Genomic DNA, 16,841 nt, shown 5'->3' on the forward strand with positions numbered 1-16,841 from the left:
GTTCAACTGTCCCTCCCTGCACTGCCATGTGCAGCTCCTGCCCTCTGCCTTGGAGCTGCTCCCGGGAGCCTCCTGCTTGCTGGGTGGGGAGGAGGAAGAGGGGGGCTAATATCAGGGTGTCCCCTCTCCTGCCACCCGCTTACCCTATCTCCATAGAGCAGGGATGGGACACGGCAGCGCTCAGGATGGAGGGAGCTTGCAGGTAGCAGCTGCTGTCTCAACTTCCTGATCTAAAAAGGCAGCGTCCTTAGAGTGGGGTCAGCATATGTAAAGGGGCAATGCGCATCTCTCTCACACACAGGGTGTGTGTCTCTGTCTGCCATGCTGTCTCCCCTCCCTCCATTCGTGCTGCCTTGTAGAGTGTGAGGCTACATTAACAATGTGTTAACCCTTGAGGGCTCAGCCGAGTGCTAGTTCATCATTTAGCAGTAAGGCATTCACTGGGAAATATCCCACCCTCTCAACAAGGCTTCACAGTCATCACTGCTGTGTACAGTATTAAATTGTTTGTTTAAAACGTATACTGTGTGTATATACATATATAAAATATTGTCTTTTGTCTGGTGAAAAAAAATTTCCCTGGAACCCAACCCCCCCCTATTTATATTAATTCTTATGGGGAAATTGGATTCGCTTAACATCGTTTTGCTTAAAGTTGCATTTTTCAGGAACATAACTACAACATTAAGCGAGAAGTTACTGTAAAATAACTTTGAAGATAAATTGCTATAAGAGGGCTAAATATTATTAATGAACATGTTAAGCTTAATAATTACTTTCATCATTTTTGGAACTGGTTAATTTTTCTTAAATAAGACCGCTATCTTGTGAAAAATGTTGTCCCCCTCCACCTTCCATTCCTTTAGTGTCTCTGCTTCTGGTAGTGTAATTGTTTTAAAACAACATTGTGAGTGACATGCAACCCATGTGCACTGTTGCCCTAAACTACAATTTATGTCCCACGATCACCAATGCAAAAAGAGTGTAATTTAAAAACAAAGACAATAGGAAAGCTGTCTCAATATTTTGTTTTATTTCCTAATAATAATAATAATAAATAATAATGATATTGTGTTAACCATGCAATCAGAACAATGTATCTCAATAGCATTATGAAGCTAGTTCCAGTTGTGAAAATAAATAATAAATATTAAAGCAGCTAGAATCTCTTGAGAACCCAGCTGGAACCCATGAAGACTCAGAGGTAGAATTGGAAGGAAGAGGAGAGGAGGATGCAGAAGGGAGTCCAGCCACTAGTTCTTGAGATTCTTGAAGCCACTGGCCAGACAAATTGCAATAGGAGGACACCACTAGTGATCCAAGGCAAATTCTCTGTACTTACTCAGGCAAATGCTCATGGAAGTGACAAGGAGGTTGTTTGGGCAAAGAATGAGTGTCAACTGAGTAAGGATCTCAGGATTTGGCTTTTGTGAATAAATTGCTGCAGGTAAGATTGCACTATGCTTCTGTCTTACCAGGAAAGTTTGCTCAAGGCAGGTTTTCAATGAGACAGTGCTGAAAACACCTGAGCCCGAGCTACACTAGTATTTATACTGTTACTAGCACCAGTGTACCTGCACCCTCAGTGTCTGAATAATTATCTAATCTAACTAACGGATCTGTAAATACCTAATCAGGGTGGTTCTGAAAATCAAGTTTTGTGCCAAAAGTCTCAGCAAATGAAATGTGCTACAAGCCTCTCAGAAAAGCATTGGACAGCAGCTTCTGGTTAAATGTGTTCTTTCACTGTCTCAGGTTTCAGAGTGGTATCCGTGTTACTCTGTATCAGCAGAAAGAATGAGGAGTACTTGTGACACCTTAGAGACTAACATTTATTTGAGCATAAGTTTTCGTGGGCTAAAGCCCACTTCATCAGATGCATGCAGTGGGGAAAAAAAGCTTATGCTCAAATAAATGTGTTAGTCTCTAAGGTGCCACAAGTACTCCTCGTTCTTTCATGGTCTCAGAGCTTTACGCTCACAGAACTCTATTTTGTGTGGATCACTAAATGCAAGTAACCTGCTCAGTATTCTGCCTATTGATTTCACCAGGTAGGGGACTTAAGCCCAGATTTAAAACCAAGGGAAATCTCCGTATTTCCTCTCCCACATTTCCTTCAAGGACCTATTTTCCTTTCTCTGGAGGAACATGCATGAGAAACACAAATTCCATTAACCTACTGGGGGGAGAAGGGGTCTATCTCCTAATCTATATTTTGCAGGGTTCCTTTCATGGCAGCTGAGGCAGAAGCACAGGGGAGGAGGCATGGTCTTAGCAAACTTCTGTATTTGAAGAAGGCATGTAAAAAGAGGAGCCCCTGCACAATCAGTCACAGAAGGGCACATTTTGCAGGTGAAAACACAAATGATAAAAAAAAATTGGGAGTTAGTAGCCTAAATACCTTTAAAAGTCTGGCTCTTTGGGCCTTTTTAAACACCATTCTCCAATTCCACACAGACAATAAATCTATCAACCCTCCTCAATCTCCCCTTTCCCATGTCTTCTAAAAAAACAATGCCAGCCCTGACCAATTAGGACTCCAGCTGTTGCCACACTTGTGCCTCATCCTTTGACTGTACTGGCGTTCTCTCTACCTACCTCTCTTGGGTTTTTATGTAGTGCCTGTCACCATGGTATCTAAGGACTGTGGTATCTACAGTAAATCCAATTTCAGTTGTAAGCTCCTCAGGGCAAGGGCGTACCCAAAGTATGTACTCTGTAAAGTTCTGTGCTCATCTATGAAATTTTATCAATAACAATAATAAAAAGTGGGGCATGCAATCCAAGATTGCACACAACAATCTACAGGACCAAAACATGAGCTCGTGTAGTTTATGGGAGGGGTGGGGAAATGTCCATACTATGCTGATGTCTTATTGGAAGGAGGTGTAAAGGATCTCCCAGAGCATGCATGGAAGAGGGCAGAATAGAACCTGAAATCTCTCTCAATCAAAACAAAGCAGATGCAGGATTCCTGTGGCTGAAAACCCAAAGTTGTCCTTGCATCTTTATGATTTGAGATGCTGGAAATTCCAGCTGGTGCAAGAACATGCAGACTAGTGTGGGTTCATCGGCCACAGCACTACAGAAACTGCAAACTTCTGAGCTCTATGTATAGTTTGTAATTTTTGTCGGTACAGAGGCAGGGTCTTGAGAGCAGACTGAGGCTTTCTCTCGTGCAGACAGACATGCATAAAGTTCAGCATCAGATGGTGGACAGTTTGGGGGGGAATTAAATCTGCCCTGTTTTCAATGGAAACTGCCACTCGATGGAGCCTCTCATCCAGCTCCCCTCTCTCTCTCTGCTTTTAGTGCAAGTCTCTTCTTGCATACTTTTCCCCTACTGTCCGTCACTGGAGTGCTTGCTTGCATGTAAGCAACTGTCCACCCATCTCTCTCTCCCAACAGTTCTCATTTCACCATCTCCCATCCCCATGGTGCAGGACAGGTGCTCTTCACTACAGCTCAGAGGTACATGGAAGCATTGGAGGTCCTGGGGATCCTGATAAGGATAGAATCCCAGGACTTTAGCCAAAACCCCACTGCTCAGAGCTCTTTCCGCCTCAGTCACTGTTTCTCAGGCTCCTGCCTCTACCTTTGCTTCACTATGTGGCTCTTCCCCTCACCCCCCAGTTTCTGGCAGTACAGGTGACTTGGATCAGGTATGCAACCGCTTGCTGGTGCTATGGCTGGTGGCTTGCTCTGTTAAGTCCTGGTAAGAGGTAGATTTCAGGAACCTGGGATAGGAATCCTTCTCCATCAAAGTGCGGGTTTTTGCCTGTGCAGCATCGAAACAAGAAGAAGTGGCAGCTGTCAGGTTCTTCTGGGTTATTTCTCTGGTTTCATGGTCAATATTCACCTGTGAGGAAGGACAGGACACACAATATTCTTTTTGTGTGGGAACATTACCATATGGAAAGGGAAATGATTTCCCTCCATAAATAAAATGGGGGCATGACTATAAATATTATTTATGGTCTTCTGGGAAATCACATGACGTGCCTTCTATAGTAAGCCAGCGTTTGGTGTGTGGGAACTAATTTTCCCATGGTATGAGTGGGGGAAGCACATTACTGTCACAAAGTTATGTAAATAAGTGAAACAGTTCTCAATTCCACACTCATACCATAAAATACAAAGCTAGAAATAATTCTGACCTCTTTAGGTGCTTCATTTTGAACAAACTCCTTAAAGATCCTGTGGGCCTTGGATGACAGTTTAGTTTTTGACCGGGACTTTTTGAACTCCTCACAAGCCAACCAAAACTCTAAGTTCTCCTCACTGAACTCTGTCTTCAGGAAGGCATGGAATGTAGCCACCCCATCTGTGAAGAACAAGGAAAATTAGATTTAGGGGTGGAAGAAGGGGAAAAGGAAGGAGCTTCATACAGCTTTGGGAGATAAAGAATGCTGCCAGGTTTTAAAATACATTTTGCTTATTGAGTAATGTAGCATTATTGAAAAGTCTCTCTTTGGGAGTTCAGACCATGACATAATAAGATTCTACTTCACCCTGGACAGTTTCCACCCTTCTCAGATTGTTTGTTGGCCTCTGGGTTCCAATAAACCACCTTCCCACAGACAAGAATGGAACGGGGCACACCCAGTGTCTCCAGCACATTCTGCATGTCTGACCTTCTGTAATGGTTCTCCAGAGTGTAATCCCTGTGGCTTTGGAACAGACAGATAGATCTACAGAGATCTATCTAGGTATTTATATGCCCTCCATGAGTATCTGAACAGATCTGAGTGGTGACGCTCTCCTTCTTGGCTCAGTTGTACAGGGTACAAGTCACAAGCCGTGCAGAAGCACACATGCTTCATGTTCAAGAGAGTCTATGAAGTCACACCTCTGAATGTACTTGTTAACCAAAACAGGTGACAAAGTTTGGGTTGTGCTCCTTGTTTCAACCTATCAGTAGAGAAGGGCCTCTCCTCTGTGGAGTCATTTCTATCATGTCAGTAACATTTTCAGTCCACTTTAGAAATAACAAATCTTAAAACTAATGTCACTTATTTAATAGTCTAACTCCTGGGCACTGTGGCCATGTAGGAAGGAAATAACCCTCCCCTGATTCCAAAGTGTATCCCTGAAAAGAATTATGTGTGTGTGTTTGTGTGTGAGAGAGATTTTCTTACTGGGACACTAGTGCATAGCACAGCGGATTGCAAGTACAGACAGTCTGGATGGCAGGATGGATATACTAAAACCACACCGAATCAGTACCTCTGGGCGTTTCCTACCGTTCTGGAGGAAAGCTGTTGAATTCTCCCTCTCTGCAAAAATTCTGAATGGTACAAGCGGTAGCATTGCCTCTCAACCCCAAAGTTGTTGAACAATATCAATTTTCACGGGTCTCTACTGAATGTGCATTGAAACTGGGATGGGTAATAACCTTAGCCTGCAGGACAATTTACAGTCCAGGTTTTGACAAAGTGATACATCCCACTGACACAACATCAGCATGGTAACTTTTATGCCCCAACAACATGGCATTGCATTGTGACACAATGTCTCTGCCAGAAAGAGGACCAAGCCTGAAAAATGGCAACCCTACTTGGCCATGCAGCAATTGTTTGGTTTTTGCCCAGCTTGTTCAGACAGTTATCTGCTCCACTGTCCTCTTTTCATCAAAGCAATACTCAGGAAGGAGAAGGAAGCAGTTCTTAAAGACTGACCTTTCTTTTATTCTAGTCTGAGAATGGGCAAACATTACCTATTATGCTGAGCTTACGCACATGGTTAGTCCTTAGTCTCCCCTCCCACTCGGTCTTGTGTACTTCCCCCTCATGCTGTCATACAAGAGACTCATACTCACTTTTACTCTTCAGCAAGTGATCAAAGGACTTCTTCCATTCTAGTGCTTCCTCTGAGGAGTTTCTGGAGAGGAAAAGTAAAGTGAAGTATTAACCTTGTTTTATGGAAACAAACTAACAAGTATTCAATCTGGCCAAAGTCTCAGGGATAGAAAAGCTCTGTGACAGAGGCAACTGCGTTTAGGGGAAGAGGAGAGGATTGCATCACTCCATAGAAAACTAAAGTAAGAGACCCAGCAATCTCATTACCTCTGGGGTCTTCTCCTCCTTTCTTTCTCTCTTTCTTTCTCCCTCTCTTACTCTCCCAGATGACTCGCTAGATCTTAGCTCCACAGTGTAGCTATGGCCAGTTGTTTTTCTATGTAGATATTCAAAAGAGCCAATTCCAGCTGGTACAAGCTCTGGCAAAGAGTTTGCCTTCAAATAGTGAGGGTCCTCGTTCTAAGGTTGACTACATTCCCCAGACAGAGTCCAGCAGCTGGTTGGGGGACTCCAGTAATCAGTTAAGTCCACTCTGGTGTCTAGCCTGAAGCTGGAACACCACACTGTTCCAGATGCCACGCGCTAGGGCTCCTCTTGTCCAGTCTGGTTTTATGACTGATAAAGCTGGGTAATAATCATTCCCCTCTGAAAATTTCGGGTTGGGGCTTAATGGGGGGGAGAGCTGTGAGTTCTCCTGATGTATTGTGCTTTCTTCCTCATATGGAGAGGGGGACGAACATGATCCAATCCCAGTGCAGTCTTTGGGGACCAGTATAACTCTCTCATAGGGTGACCAGATGTCCTGATTTTATAGGGACAGTCCTGATTTTTGGGTCTTTTTCTTATATAGGCTCCTATTACCCCCACCCCCCGTCCCGATTTTTCACATTTGCTGTCCGGTCACCCTACTCATGATACAGTGCTCTACTGCTGTGTTCTCTTTCCTATGTCCACCCATGTACAGCAGCAGGGGGCCTGTGCTGAGTTGGGGGAGAAGGCAGGCTTGGCTTACCTCAGTTTGGTGCCCTGCTCAGATGTGCTGAAGCTCTCAGCCTCATGTCCCAACTCCGGTTTATGAAGCAGGATCCCTAAACGAGTCTTGAGTTGTTTGGCTCTGAAAGACAGAAGAGGAGCAGATGGGTATGGAATAGATACTAAGAGGCAAGGAATGGCCACTAGGGGGCGGAGGTGCATTCTCATCAAAGTAAGGGAAGGCCTGTTGTCAGGACAGGCTTTTTACCATTATATCCTTACAGAAAAATGCCACAGGATGCAATTAGCTGGCACTCTCTCTGAATCCCGCATGGATACACAGGACCAAATTAAACACGGCTAGAAGCAGGCACAGCTCCACTGACTCTAGTGAAGTTTCAGCCCCTTATTCCTGTAATTGGCTTAGCCCACTGTTATCTTTAGTATTAGTTATTGTGTTCCTACTTATGAATTAAAACCTTTCTTCTCCAGTCCCACCCCTTGCCACCAGAACCCACTAGAAAACTCTCAGTAGCTCCTTGGGAGATGGTTTCTTCTATACGCTTCTCCTGTATGCACATATAGAGCATGTGTGGAGGTGTTTGCCTGGTTAGTGTATAGCATAGAGGCAGCTGCCTGCCCTGTATGGCCCTTTCGTTATCCCTCTGGCTTCCTCTTCACCCTGGTGTCCATTGGTCAATCTCTGCTCTGATCTCCTGATCCTCTTGTCCTCCGTACTTTTCCCTTCTGCTCTGGAGTCTCAGGGAAAATAGTGAAACCGCTCTCTTCTCAACAGCAGTATGGAGACAGCTCCCCGTCATGCTGTCTCTGCCACACTGTGCAGACAGCCCCATGCCACAGTGTCTCTGCAACACGACTGAACTGTCTGTGCCACATGGTCTCTGCTGCAGTACTGGTGCAGCTGCCTGCAGTGGCGTCTCTATGCCAGCACAGAGACAGCTCCGTGCCACAGCATCTCGGTGACAGTATTGAGACACCTCCCTGCCAGTGCATCTTTGCAACAATACAGACACAGCTACCTGCTAAATCCCCTGCTCCCTGGAGTACCATCCCTAAGAAAGGGTACAGATCAAATGTTATTCATATACTGCTGCTTAAACAAGTTGTCTCTTGTTATAAGAGACGGTTATAAAAATAATCAATTCAGTGCCAAACAGGTAGCACAAGACTCTGCATCCACATCATTGTTTATTTTAAATATGTTTGCTGCTGTCAGGGCAAAGCAAGTTCTGCAGTTGAAGGGGATAGCAAGACAAACCTCAAGCATTAAAAAAATATAAAAGCAGCACTACCCCTTCATATTGCTTACCCCTACATTCCCCTCCTCCCTGGTACTATATTGCTAAACTATATTGCTTAAACCATTGTTAGCTAGGATTTAAACACAGTTTGTGTCCCAGTTTTACAAACACAGCATCATTGCCCATGCAAAAGGGGCCATAAGGTCTGGTACTGTATTTAATATTTCTGTATCGACAAGTCCTTTATTTCCCAGAGTCCCCGTATTTCAAAACCTCTTACCTTTCCAAGCAGGTGGAAAGTGCAGCTAAACCCCGGCACATGCTGAGAACTGGGCAGGCAGGAGGGTAGGTAGCTGACAACAGGTTTCGTCCTTGTCACTGGAATGGAAAGCAGCTACGGTAGTCCTGTGCTGTAGCCTGGAAGCGGGGCCTCGGAGCTGTGCTTTATATCACATGGGAAGTGGGAGGGGTTAACCACACACAGCTCCAGCCTCTAGCCAACCAAAAGCTCCGACAGTAGTAAGAAAAGATGGTAATGGTTTAAGTGGGTTTCTTTTCTGTGTGTTAAGAGAAGGAAGTGCGGGGAGAATCAGAGCTGTCCTTGAACATCACAGTCCTAACCTGTTCCCAGATAACAGGAAAAACAGATTAATTTCTACCTATAAACTATATCTGCTATGTAAACATCAGAAGCCATTACTGCCCCTAGACTGCCCCTAGACTGTCTGCCATGAAATAAGGAGGATATGCTGTTACAGGTGTCTGGAGAAGGGGAAGCTTTTCTTCTTCTTAAAATAAAATAATCTGTTTAATATATAGTATATGAAAAGCAGTTATCAGCTAAGTACCACTGGCTGGAGACCACTTAGTCCTGTCTGCACTACAGATATGAGCATGTTGGGAAAACACCAGGTACAATGTGCTTGTCCTCACTGGGGTTTAAACAATGGGCCAGATTCACTGGTACATTCCGGCAATTTTGCACCATTCTGGCATAAGTAACTATAAACCCAGTTTAAATGGTTTACAATCTCCAGATCAGTGCAAAGCAGCCGGAGCATGCAGGCGAAACTGGCCTAGTGTCTGCCTTACATAGTCAATAGGGCAAAATGGTGTTTTAACCAGGCCTCCAAATCACGCTATACGTCCAAGCTGTGGCACAACTCAGAGACACTCGTTAAAACAGGGTTTGGCATCACCTATATTTTGAAACCATGCGGAAGGACAACCTTAGTTATCGTAACCAGATCCCCTGATATGGTTCAATGTGTAGTGTACACTGGATCATAGTTGCAGACTCTGTTTCATTCTGCTCTGCATGTGGTGAAGGGAGAGAAGGAGAAAAGATACCATGGTAATAGGCACAATGTAAGAACCTGAATAGGAGAGAACAGAAGAACAGAGATAATAAAACAGAGGAAAGAGAGAATGGAGCTGGAGATAAAGGCAGAAGAGCTGAAGAGAATGGGGCAAAGAGGTAGAGAAAGGTCAATTTTCTGAATATTTATCATGGTAGGGGACTGTACTGAAGCCTGATATTGCCTCCACATTCCTACAATGTTATAACAAGAAGAACGTCACTCCCTCTAAGGCCACGCCAAGGGCTCCACTGAAACAGCCAAATGCGTAATAAAACAGCTTCTGTCATATTGTGCTGCAGTGCCGGAGAGAGAAAGGGAAGCAAGAGAGACCTGCAGATAGAGATAAATGGGAAACAGGGATATAGCAAAGGATAGATGGATGGATAGGATGCAACTGCCATACCAACATTCTGTTTCAAGCAGTGACTAGTATCAGATGCTAGAGGAAGGTGTAAAACCCTTGTGATGGATAAACATGACAGACAGACAAGCAGAGTCTAAAGCTCTCTGCTGTGGAAATGCAGTTCTCTCTCTGAGTAACACCTGCTCCCTCTATTACTACAGTCACTGTGATGGCTTTTGGACATTAACTCTTTGTGGTTCCCTGTTTTCGTTGCATTCTCTGGGCATCAGGGTTCATAATATCATGGCTCTTATGTTCCTCATCTTTCAAATACAAATCTGTGAGCCGTGATTCTAAAACCATCTGCTCCTTCCTTCCTGCCTCTCAACCAGCCCCATGGCCACTGTGAGCCCATCCACCAGGTTGGACATTTTTCACAAACTCTAACTACTCTCCTCTGCGTCTGTCCATGGGCTGCATCTGCCATGACAGCCGCTCACGTTAGACTGCCTAAGCTGCACCATCTGTGGTGGCGGCAATGCAGTGTGATGGAGATTTCAGTCTGTCTGCTGCAGTAAACTCAGGACAACGTCTCATTTAAGCTGCTTCAGCAGCACCCGTGAAGCACGTTTTCATCTTCCTAGCTATGTCTGTCCATCCAGCAATGGAATCATAGAACTGAAGTAGTATACAGGAAACAATAAATACAATGAAATAATGATAAGGGACCAGATTCATTGGTAGCAATGGGTTGCTTAACTGGTCTATTATACTGGATTTATAGCTGCTTTGGATCACTGGAACAGCTGAAAATATCCAGTGACTCTTGCCCTTGATATTTGTCATAGACCCTGTACTGTCTTAGACTCCATTCCACAGGGGCACAGGAATCTGGTAAAGATCGGTCGCTTACTAAACATTGCATTCAGTCTATTCCAGGGTAGGGCGGTGGCCGTGATGTTTCCTGGGAATACCCAGGGCTATGAGGACCTTGCTACCACCTGCCCTTAACATGAGGTAACTTTGTGCCTGCTGTGGGTGAGCTCCCTAACTCCACCGCCAGGGGCTACACAAGCAGTGCCCCCTCTTGGCCTCGCAGGCACTGCTGTCACTTTGCAGGTTAGCGATAGGCACACTCCACCCCTCAAGCCCTCTGAGCGTCTCCCTGGAGTGTCCAGCCCCTGGTCCACTGGACATTCTCACTGTTCAGAGCCCCTGCTTCTAAAGAAAGAACACCCTAGCTTAGTAGTCACTCCTTAGAACTCCACTTTGGCTTAATACACAGCACTCAGGCATGTTTATGGTGAAATCAAGCATATGTTTATTTAACAACACACAGAGATTCAAGTAGAAGCAAGTAGAAGTATCGGGCGCAAATGCTTACATATAAAATAAAATCATAACACACATTCTAGAACCTAGAACTTAATCAACAAGAAACCCTTATGTCTTGTAAAGTAATACTCACCCCAAATTCTTGCAGCACTTAACAACCAGGCTGGAAATGACCCTCCTTTTGTGGGACAAGCACGCTATCAGTTTCCCTCCTTGGTGAAGGAATCAGTGTGTCTCCTTTCGAATTCTATGATATACCAGACCAATCCTTTGTCTTCATTCATAAAAGGGATGTCCTCTGCTGTCTGTTTCTTCCTGTAGATTTCTTCTCTAAATTTTGCAGTCTCTCAATTCATTCCTGGCTCAGTATGCAACTGGGCATACAATACACAAATGGCCAGACAGGGAGATAGGTATCAGTTATCTCCTGCCTGCAAAGAACATCTCTGAGGTAAGTCATGGTGACCTGCCTTAAGCCCAAGACCTTAAGAACCTAATTTTCAGTATTGATTCACAACTCCTTAAATATTACCTGTGCATACATTTCACAATGATTATGACAACCAGTGGGCTTCTGGCTCTCAGTAGAGACCTCACATGCCATCCCTTGTGCCTTCTGTCAGCTGGCACTAAAGGGTCCCTGGAGCATAGGAGCACACAGGAAAGTTCAGATCTTTCTCCTCCCTTAATTCCTAAAAGCACTGGAGATATTCTGAAATGGGATAGATGTGTAGCAAACTTGATAGGGTTAATGCTTTCTAGGTACTTATATGGCCATCTCTGTAGTATACGAGTGCCTCACAAACACCAGTGAATTTATCCTCGCAGCGTCTTGATGAGGTAGGGAAGTAGTGCTACTCTCATGTTACAGACGGGGAACTGAGCCACAGAGAGTTTAATGCTGGAATTTTTGAAAGAGCCTAAGGTAGGGTGACCCATAGGTGCCTGGGTGCTCTGCAGCTGGAGAACCCATGGGGAAAAAATAGGGAGTGCTCAGCACCCATCGGCAGCCCCCCATCAGTTCCCTCCCTCCCACACAGTGCCTCCCGCCCGCCAGCGGTCCCCGTGGATCAGCGCCTCCCTCCCCCCGCCCCTCCCACCTGCTGCGATCAGCTGTTTTGCGGCGCACAGGAGGCTTTGGGGGGAGGGGGGAGGAGCAAGGACAGGGCATGCTCAGGGGAGGGGGTAGAAGTGGGTGGGAAGAGGCAGGGTGGAGGTGGAGCAGGGGCAGGAAGAGGTGGGGTGGTGCCTTGGGGGAAGGGGTCGAGTGGGGCGGGTCCTGGGGCAGAGCCGGCGGTTGAGCATCCCCCGGCACTTTGGAAAGTAGGTGCCTGTGGGGTGACCAGATAGCAAGTGTGAAAAATCAGGACACTTTTTGGGGCGGGTGGGGGTGGAAATAGTTGCATATATAAGACAAAGCCTCTAATATCGGTATATCTGGTCACCCTGGCCTAAGGGAGTTGAAATGTAATGGGAATTGGGCATCTAAGTACTTCAGGCACCTTTGGAAATCCAAGGTGAAGAGATTTGCCCAGGGTCACACAGAAAAGTTGCAACAGAGCCAAGAACTGAGTGCAACTCTTCTGAGCCCCAGTCCAGTGCTTCAATGAGAAGACCAACCTCTCTCCTCCATGGCTCTCTTTAATAAACTAGTTTAAGGATTTTTTTTGTTTGTACTTTAGTTGTAGAGATATATGTTCAGTGCTGGGGGGGGCGTATGTTAATGTATTTCCTGTGCTTTAAAACTGGGATTTGAGCTGTGGTTTCTTATGTGTTTCCCCTTGTATATGGGTTTCTCCTTGGGTTTCAAGGAGTACAAAGGAAATGGAGGAGTGAATATGTGATGGATGCAACACTACATCTGCCTGGATATGTGTTGGAAATTATGGGGATCTGGCTGCATGCTTCTTCATATTCCCTTTTCATTGCGTACCATACTGATCAAACAACAATAAGAAGAAAGACAAGCTTAAAAAAGACTACCTGCCCTCAGCCTGTAATGTTTGTTCTCCTCAGTAATCTGCATGTTCCTCTCCATTTCCTCTCCATTCTTCTGCTCAGACACACAATGAGAAAACATCCACCAGCTTGCTTCTTCTAGGAGGAATGGCTGCTGCAGCCACAGTGCAGCTTCAAGGCACATGAGCTGTCTCAGACTCTCCTGGGAGTACTGATTATGTGTCTGCACTTGTGCCTGGGGCACGGGCTGCTTCTCAGAGTATGTTAATTCTTACTCTGCTGTGATGAGTTCTCCGTGTGTGTGTGCGCACGCATATGTTCATGCTAGTAGCTATGTATGTGCATGCATGATGGATACATTCGTTTGTATACACATGTGTGCATGTGCAATTGTAGGAGGGAATCTGTTTTCTCGCTGAATCATAGAACCATAGGGTTAGAAAGGACTGCCAGGGTCATCTAGTCCAGGGGTTCTCACACTTCATTGCACCATAACCCCCTTCTGACATCAAAAATTACTACACGACCCCAGGAGGGGAGTACAAAGCCCAAGCCCCACCACCCTGAGCTGGGGGGCCAAAGCCAAAGCCCAAGGGCTTCAGTCCCAGGCAGGGAGCCTGTAACCTGAGTCCCACCACCCACGGCTGAAGTCCTCAGGCTTTGGCTTCAACCCCAGGTGGTGGGGCTTGGTCTTTGGCCCCAGGCGGTGGGGCTCGGGCTTCGGCTTCAGGCCCCAGCAAGTCTAAGCCAGCTCTGGTGACCCCATTAAAACAGGGGCGTGACCCACTTTGGGGTACCGACCAACAGTTTGAGAACCGCTGATCTAGTCTAACTCTCTGTATATACATCTTGGGGTGTCCCTGAGTATCCCTGTATGTACATCTTGGGGTATCCCTGAGTATATTAGTGGTTGCATTCTGATGTCTAAATGTGAATGTGTTTTGGGAAAGTGGGGATCACATGGTTATGTAAAGAGATGGTGAAAATGTTCACAAAGTCAATTTTTCTACATATGAATTGTCCATAGACAGACTGATTTTTAGAAGTTTGTTCACTATTCACAATTGTTTGAGAAGCAGATTGGGCAAACACATTTCAGACTGTTAGTTACAAGTATCCTGTGACTGTTCCTTGCTCATTCTCTGAGCTGAGTGATTGGTCACTGAAGTTACATAGGGCCTGATTTTCATAACTTGTGAACACACATAGCTCCCTTTGGGTTCAACAGAATTTTAAGTGCTAAGCCTTCCTAAAAATGAGGCCCGTAGCATTTTTCATCTCCCCGATTGGATGCCTATAACTTTTATATTTTCCAGTGTGAATATGTGTGAATACATGAACATTTGCTGAATAAAATCTTGCTCAATTTAGTGTTCACAGATAGCAAATAAGAAGGGCTTGCAAATACTGTTGAATCAAACTCACCAGTTTTATGTACACAAATGTTTGTGGATACTTGTACAGTATGTTTCCAGCTTCAGCTGTATGTGTGTGTGCATATAGAATCTGAGGAGACTAGGTTTGTGTGTTGCTTTTGTAAGAGTATTAGTTACTGTATTTTAGTGGATCAGTACGTGTGTGTGTGTGAGAGAGAGAGAGCAGGTGTGTCCATATGCATGTGGGTGGATCCTTATATACCTGTGTGTTATGAAAAGAACCTGATTGTCTGTTGCTTAAGGTTTTTCTGTGTTTGTGTGGATTGTGCCTCTCTGTGTATCTCAGTGGCTTTGCGTATTAACTGTAGACACTGCCCTGCATAACTGCAGAGACCCTTGAGGAGCTCATATCATAGAATCATAGAAGATTATGGTTGGAAGAGACCTCAGGAGGTCATCTAGTCCAATCCCCTGTTCAAAGCAGGACCAACACCAACTAAATCATCCCAGCCAGGGCTTTGTCAAGCCAGGCCTTAAAAACCTCTAAGGATGGAGATTCCACCACCTTCCTAGGTAACCCATTCCAGTGCTTTACTACTTTCCTAGTGAAATAGCATTTCCTAATATCCAACCTAGACCTCCCGCACTGCAACTTGAGACCATTGCTTCTTGTTCTGTCATCTGCCACCACTGAGAACAGCCTAGCTCCATCCTCTTTGGAGCCCCCCTTCAGGTAGTTGAAGGCTGCTATCAAATCCCCCCTCACTCTTCTCTTCTGTAGACTAAATAACCCCAGTTCCCTCAGCCTCTCCTTGTAAGTCATGTGCCCCAGCCCCCTAGTCATTTTCGTTGCCCTCCGCTGGACTCTCTCCAATTTGTCTGCATCCCTTCTGGAGTGGGGGGACCAAAACTGGACACAATACTCCAGGTATGGATTCACCAGTCCTGAATAGAGGGGAATAATCACTTCCCTCGATCTGCTGGCAATGCTCCTACTAATACAGCTCAATATGCCGTTGGCCTTCTTGGCAACAAGGTCACACTGCTGACTCATATCCAGCTTCTCATCCACTGAACTCCCCAGGTCCTTTTCTGCAGAACTGCTGCTTAGCCAGTCGGTCCCCAGCCTGTAGCGCTGCATGGGATTCTTCCTTCCTAAGTGCAGGACTCTGCGCTTGTCCTTGTTGAACCTCATCAGATTTCTTTTGGCCCAATCCTCCAATTTGTCTAGGTCAGTGTGGACCCTATCCCTATCCTCCAGCATATCTACCTCTCCCCCCAGCTTAGTGTCATCTGCAAACTTGCTGAGGGTGCAATTCATCCCATCATCCAGATCATTAATAAAGATGTTGAACAAAACCGGCCCCAGGACCGACCTCTGGGGCACTCCGCTTGATACCAGCTGCCAACTAGACATTGAGCCATTGATCACTACCCATTGAGCCCGACAATCATATTTAGAATGCTTTCCCCAATTTTAAACTGGAAGGATGTAAACTTATGTGAGTTTAGCCAGGTATGGTGTGTGTGAGATTGCGTGATTGGGAGTGGGGGAGTGGCTGGGCGGAAGGCAGGGGAGGGGAACAACCATGCCTGTGTTCCTATATACAGGTTTGTTGCATGCTCATTTAATACCCTCTGCAAACTCTCCTTTATGTTTTAAGAAGTCCTTAAGAGGTTTCAGTGTTCCAACTAAACCACCTGAGCCCGGGAGGCTGAGTATTTATCACCGCTATACAGAGCTAAGGTGTGAGGTCACACATGGCTTTTCTGCTGCATTCAGTAGTCCATTATGACAGTTAATGTGCTCCTTTTCTTTTTGCGAATACAGACTAACATGGCTGCTACTCTGAAACCTGTCATTAATGTGCTAGCAGCCCCAGAGGCTGCTATAGAAACAACCACTTCAGTACAACTGCACTAAACCGATATAATATTGTACTTAAGCAACGGGAGAGGGAAGGAGAGGTGTGTTTCTCTACTCCCCACTGCACCCTGCTTGTCTCTGTTTGTATTCTGCAATCTCCCTGGCGGAGGAGGGGGGGGGGTGTCTCTCCATTAATATTAATTGTGGGGGTGGGGTGGGTGGCTTGCCTTGTTAGCAATGACACCAGGTAGCTATCTCCAGAAATCAACGTCACCTCCTCCCCCACAGGCTCTTTCTGTTTGTGCTGAGTCTTTATTATCTCTCAAAAAGAAAAGGAGGACTTGTGGCACCTTAGAGACTAACAAATTTATTTGAGCATAAGCTTTCGTGAGCTACAACTCACTTCATCGGATGCATTCAGTGGAAAATACAGTGAGGAGATTTATATACATAGAGAACATGAAACAATGGGTGTTACCATACACACTGTAACAAGAGTGATCACTTAAGGTGAGCTATTAATTGTATCCAGTTTGCAAATTAATTCCAATTCAGCTGAATTGGAATC

At 45.4% G+C, this 16,841-nt stretch overlaps 1 protein-coding gene across 1 annotated transcript; it reads right to left on the reverse strand.

The window, feature by feature from the left end:
- Nucleotides 1-1,014: 1,014 nt before the first annotated feature.
- Nucleotides 1,015-16,331, reverse strand: RGS16 (regulator of G protein signaling 16). Its single transcript, XM_007061144.4, has 7 exons — nucleotides 16,320-16,331; nucleotides 15,995-15,999; nucleotides 8,313-8,426; nucleotides 6,811-6,912; nucleotides 5,819-5,880; nucleotides 4,158-4,324; nucleotides 1,015-3,859 (listed from the first exon to the last, which is right to left on the reverse strand). The coding sequence occupies exons 3-7, from the start codon at nucleotides 8,351-8,353 to the stop codon at nucleotides 3,659-3,661; spliced, it is 573 nt and encodes a 190-aa protein (XP_007061206.1). The 5' UTR covers nucleotides 8,354-8,426; nucleotides 15,995-15,999; nucleotides 16,320-16,331; the 3' UTR covers nucleotides 1,015-3,658.
- Nucleotides 16,332-16,841: the final 510 nt, after the last annotated feature.

This window comes from Chelonia mydas, chromosome 8 (genome assembly GCF_015237465.2).
Source record: "Chelonia mydas isolate rCheMyd1 chromosome 8, rCheMyd1.pri.v2, whole genome shotgun sequence".
NCBI lineage: Eukaryota > Metazoa > Chordata > Testudines > Cheloniidae > Chelonia > Chelonia mydas.

What these genes read in the sequence shown, in the direction of transcription:
- RGS16 (XM_007061144.4), bottom strand. Translation starts at nt 8,353, where the DNA reads ATGTGCCGGGGTTTAGCTGCACTTTCCACCTGCTTGGAAAG. An exon ending in CTTTCCACCTGCTTGGAAAG is followed by an intron (nt 6,913 to 8,312) that starts GTAAGAGGTTTT and finishes TCTGTCTTTCAG; the next exon opens with AGCCAAACAACTCAAGACTC. An exon ending in GAGCAGGGCACCAAACTGAG is followed by an intron (nt 5,881 to 6,810) that starts GTAAGCCAAGCC and finishes TTTCCTCTCCAG; the next exon opens with AAACTCCTCAGAGGAAGCAC.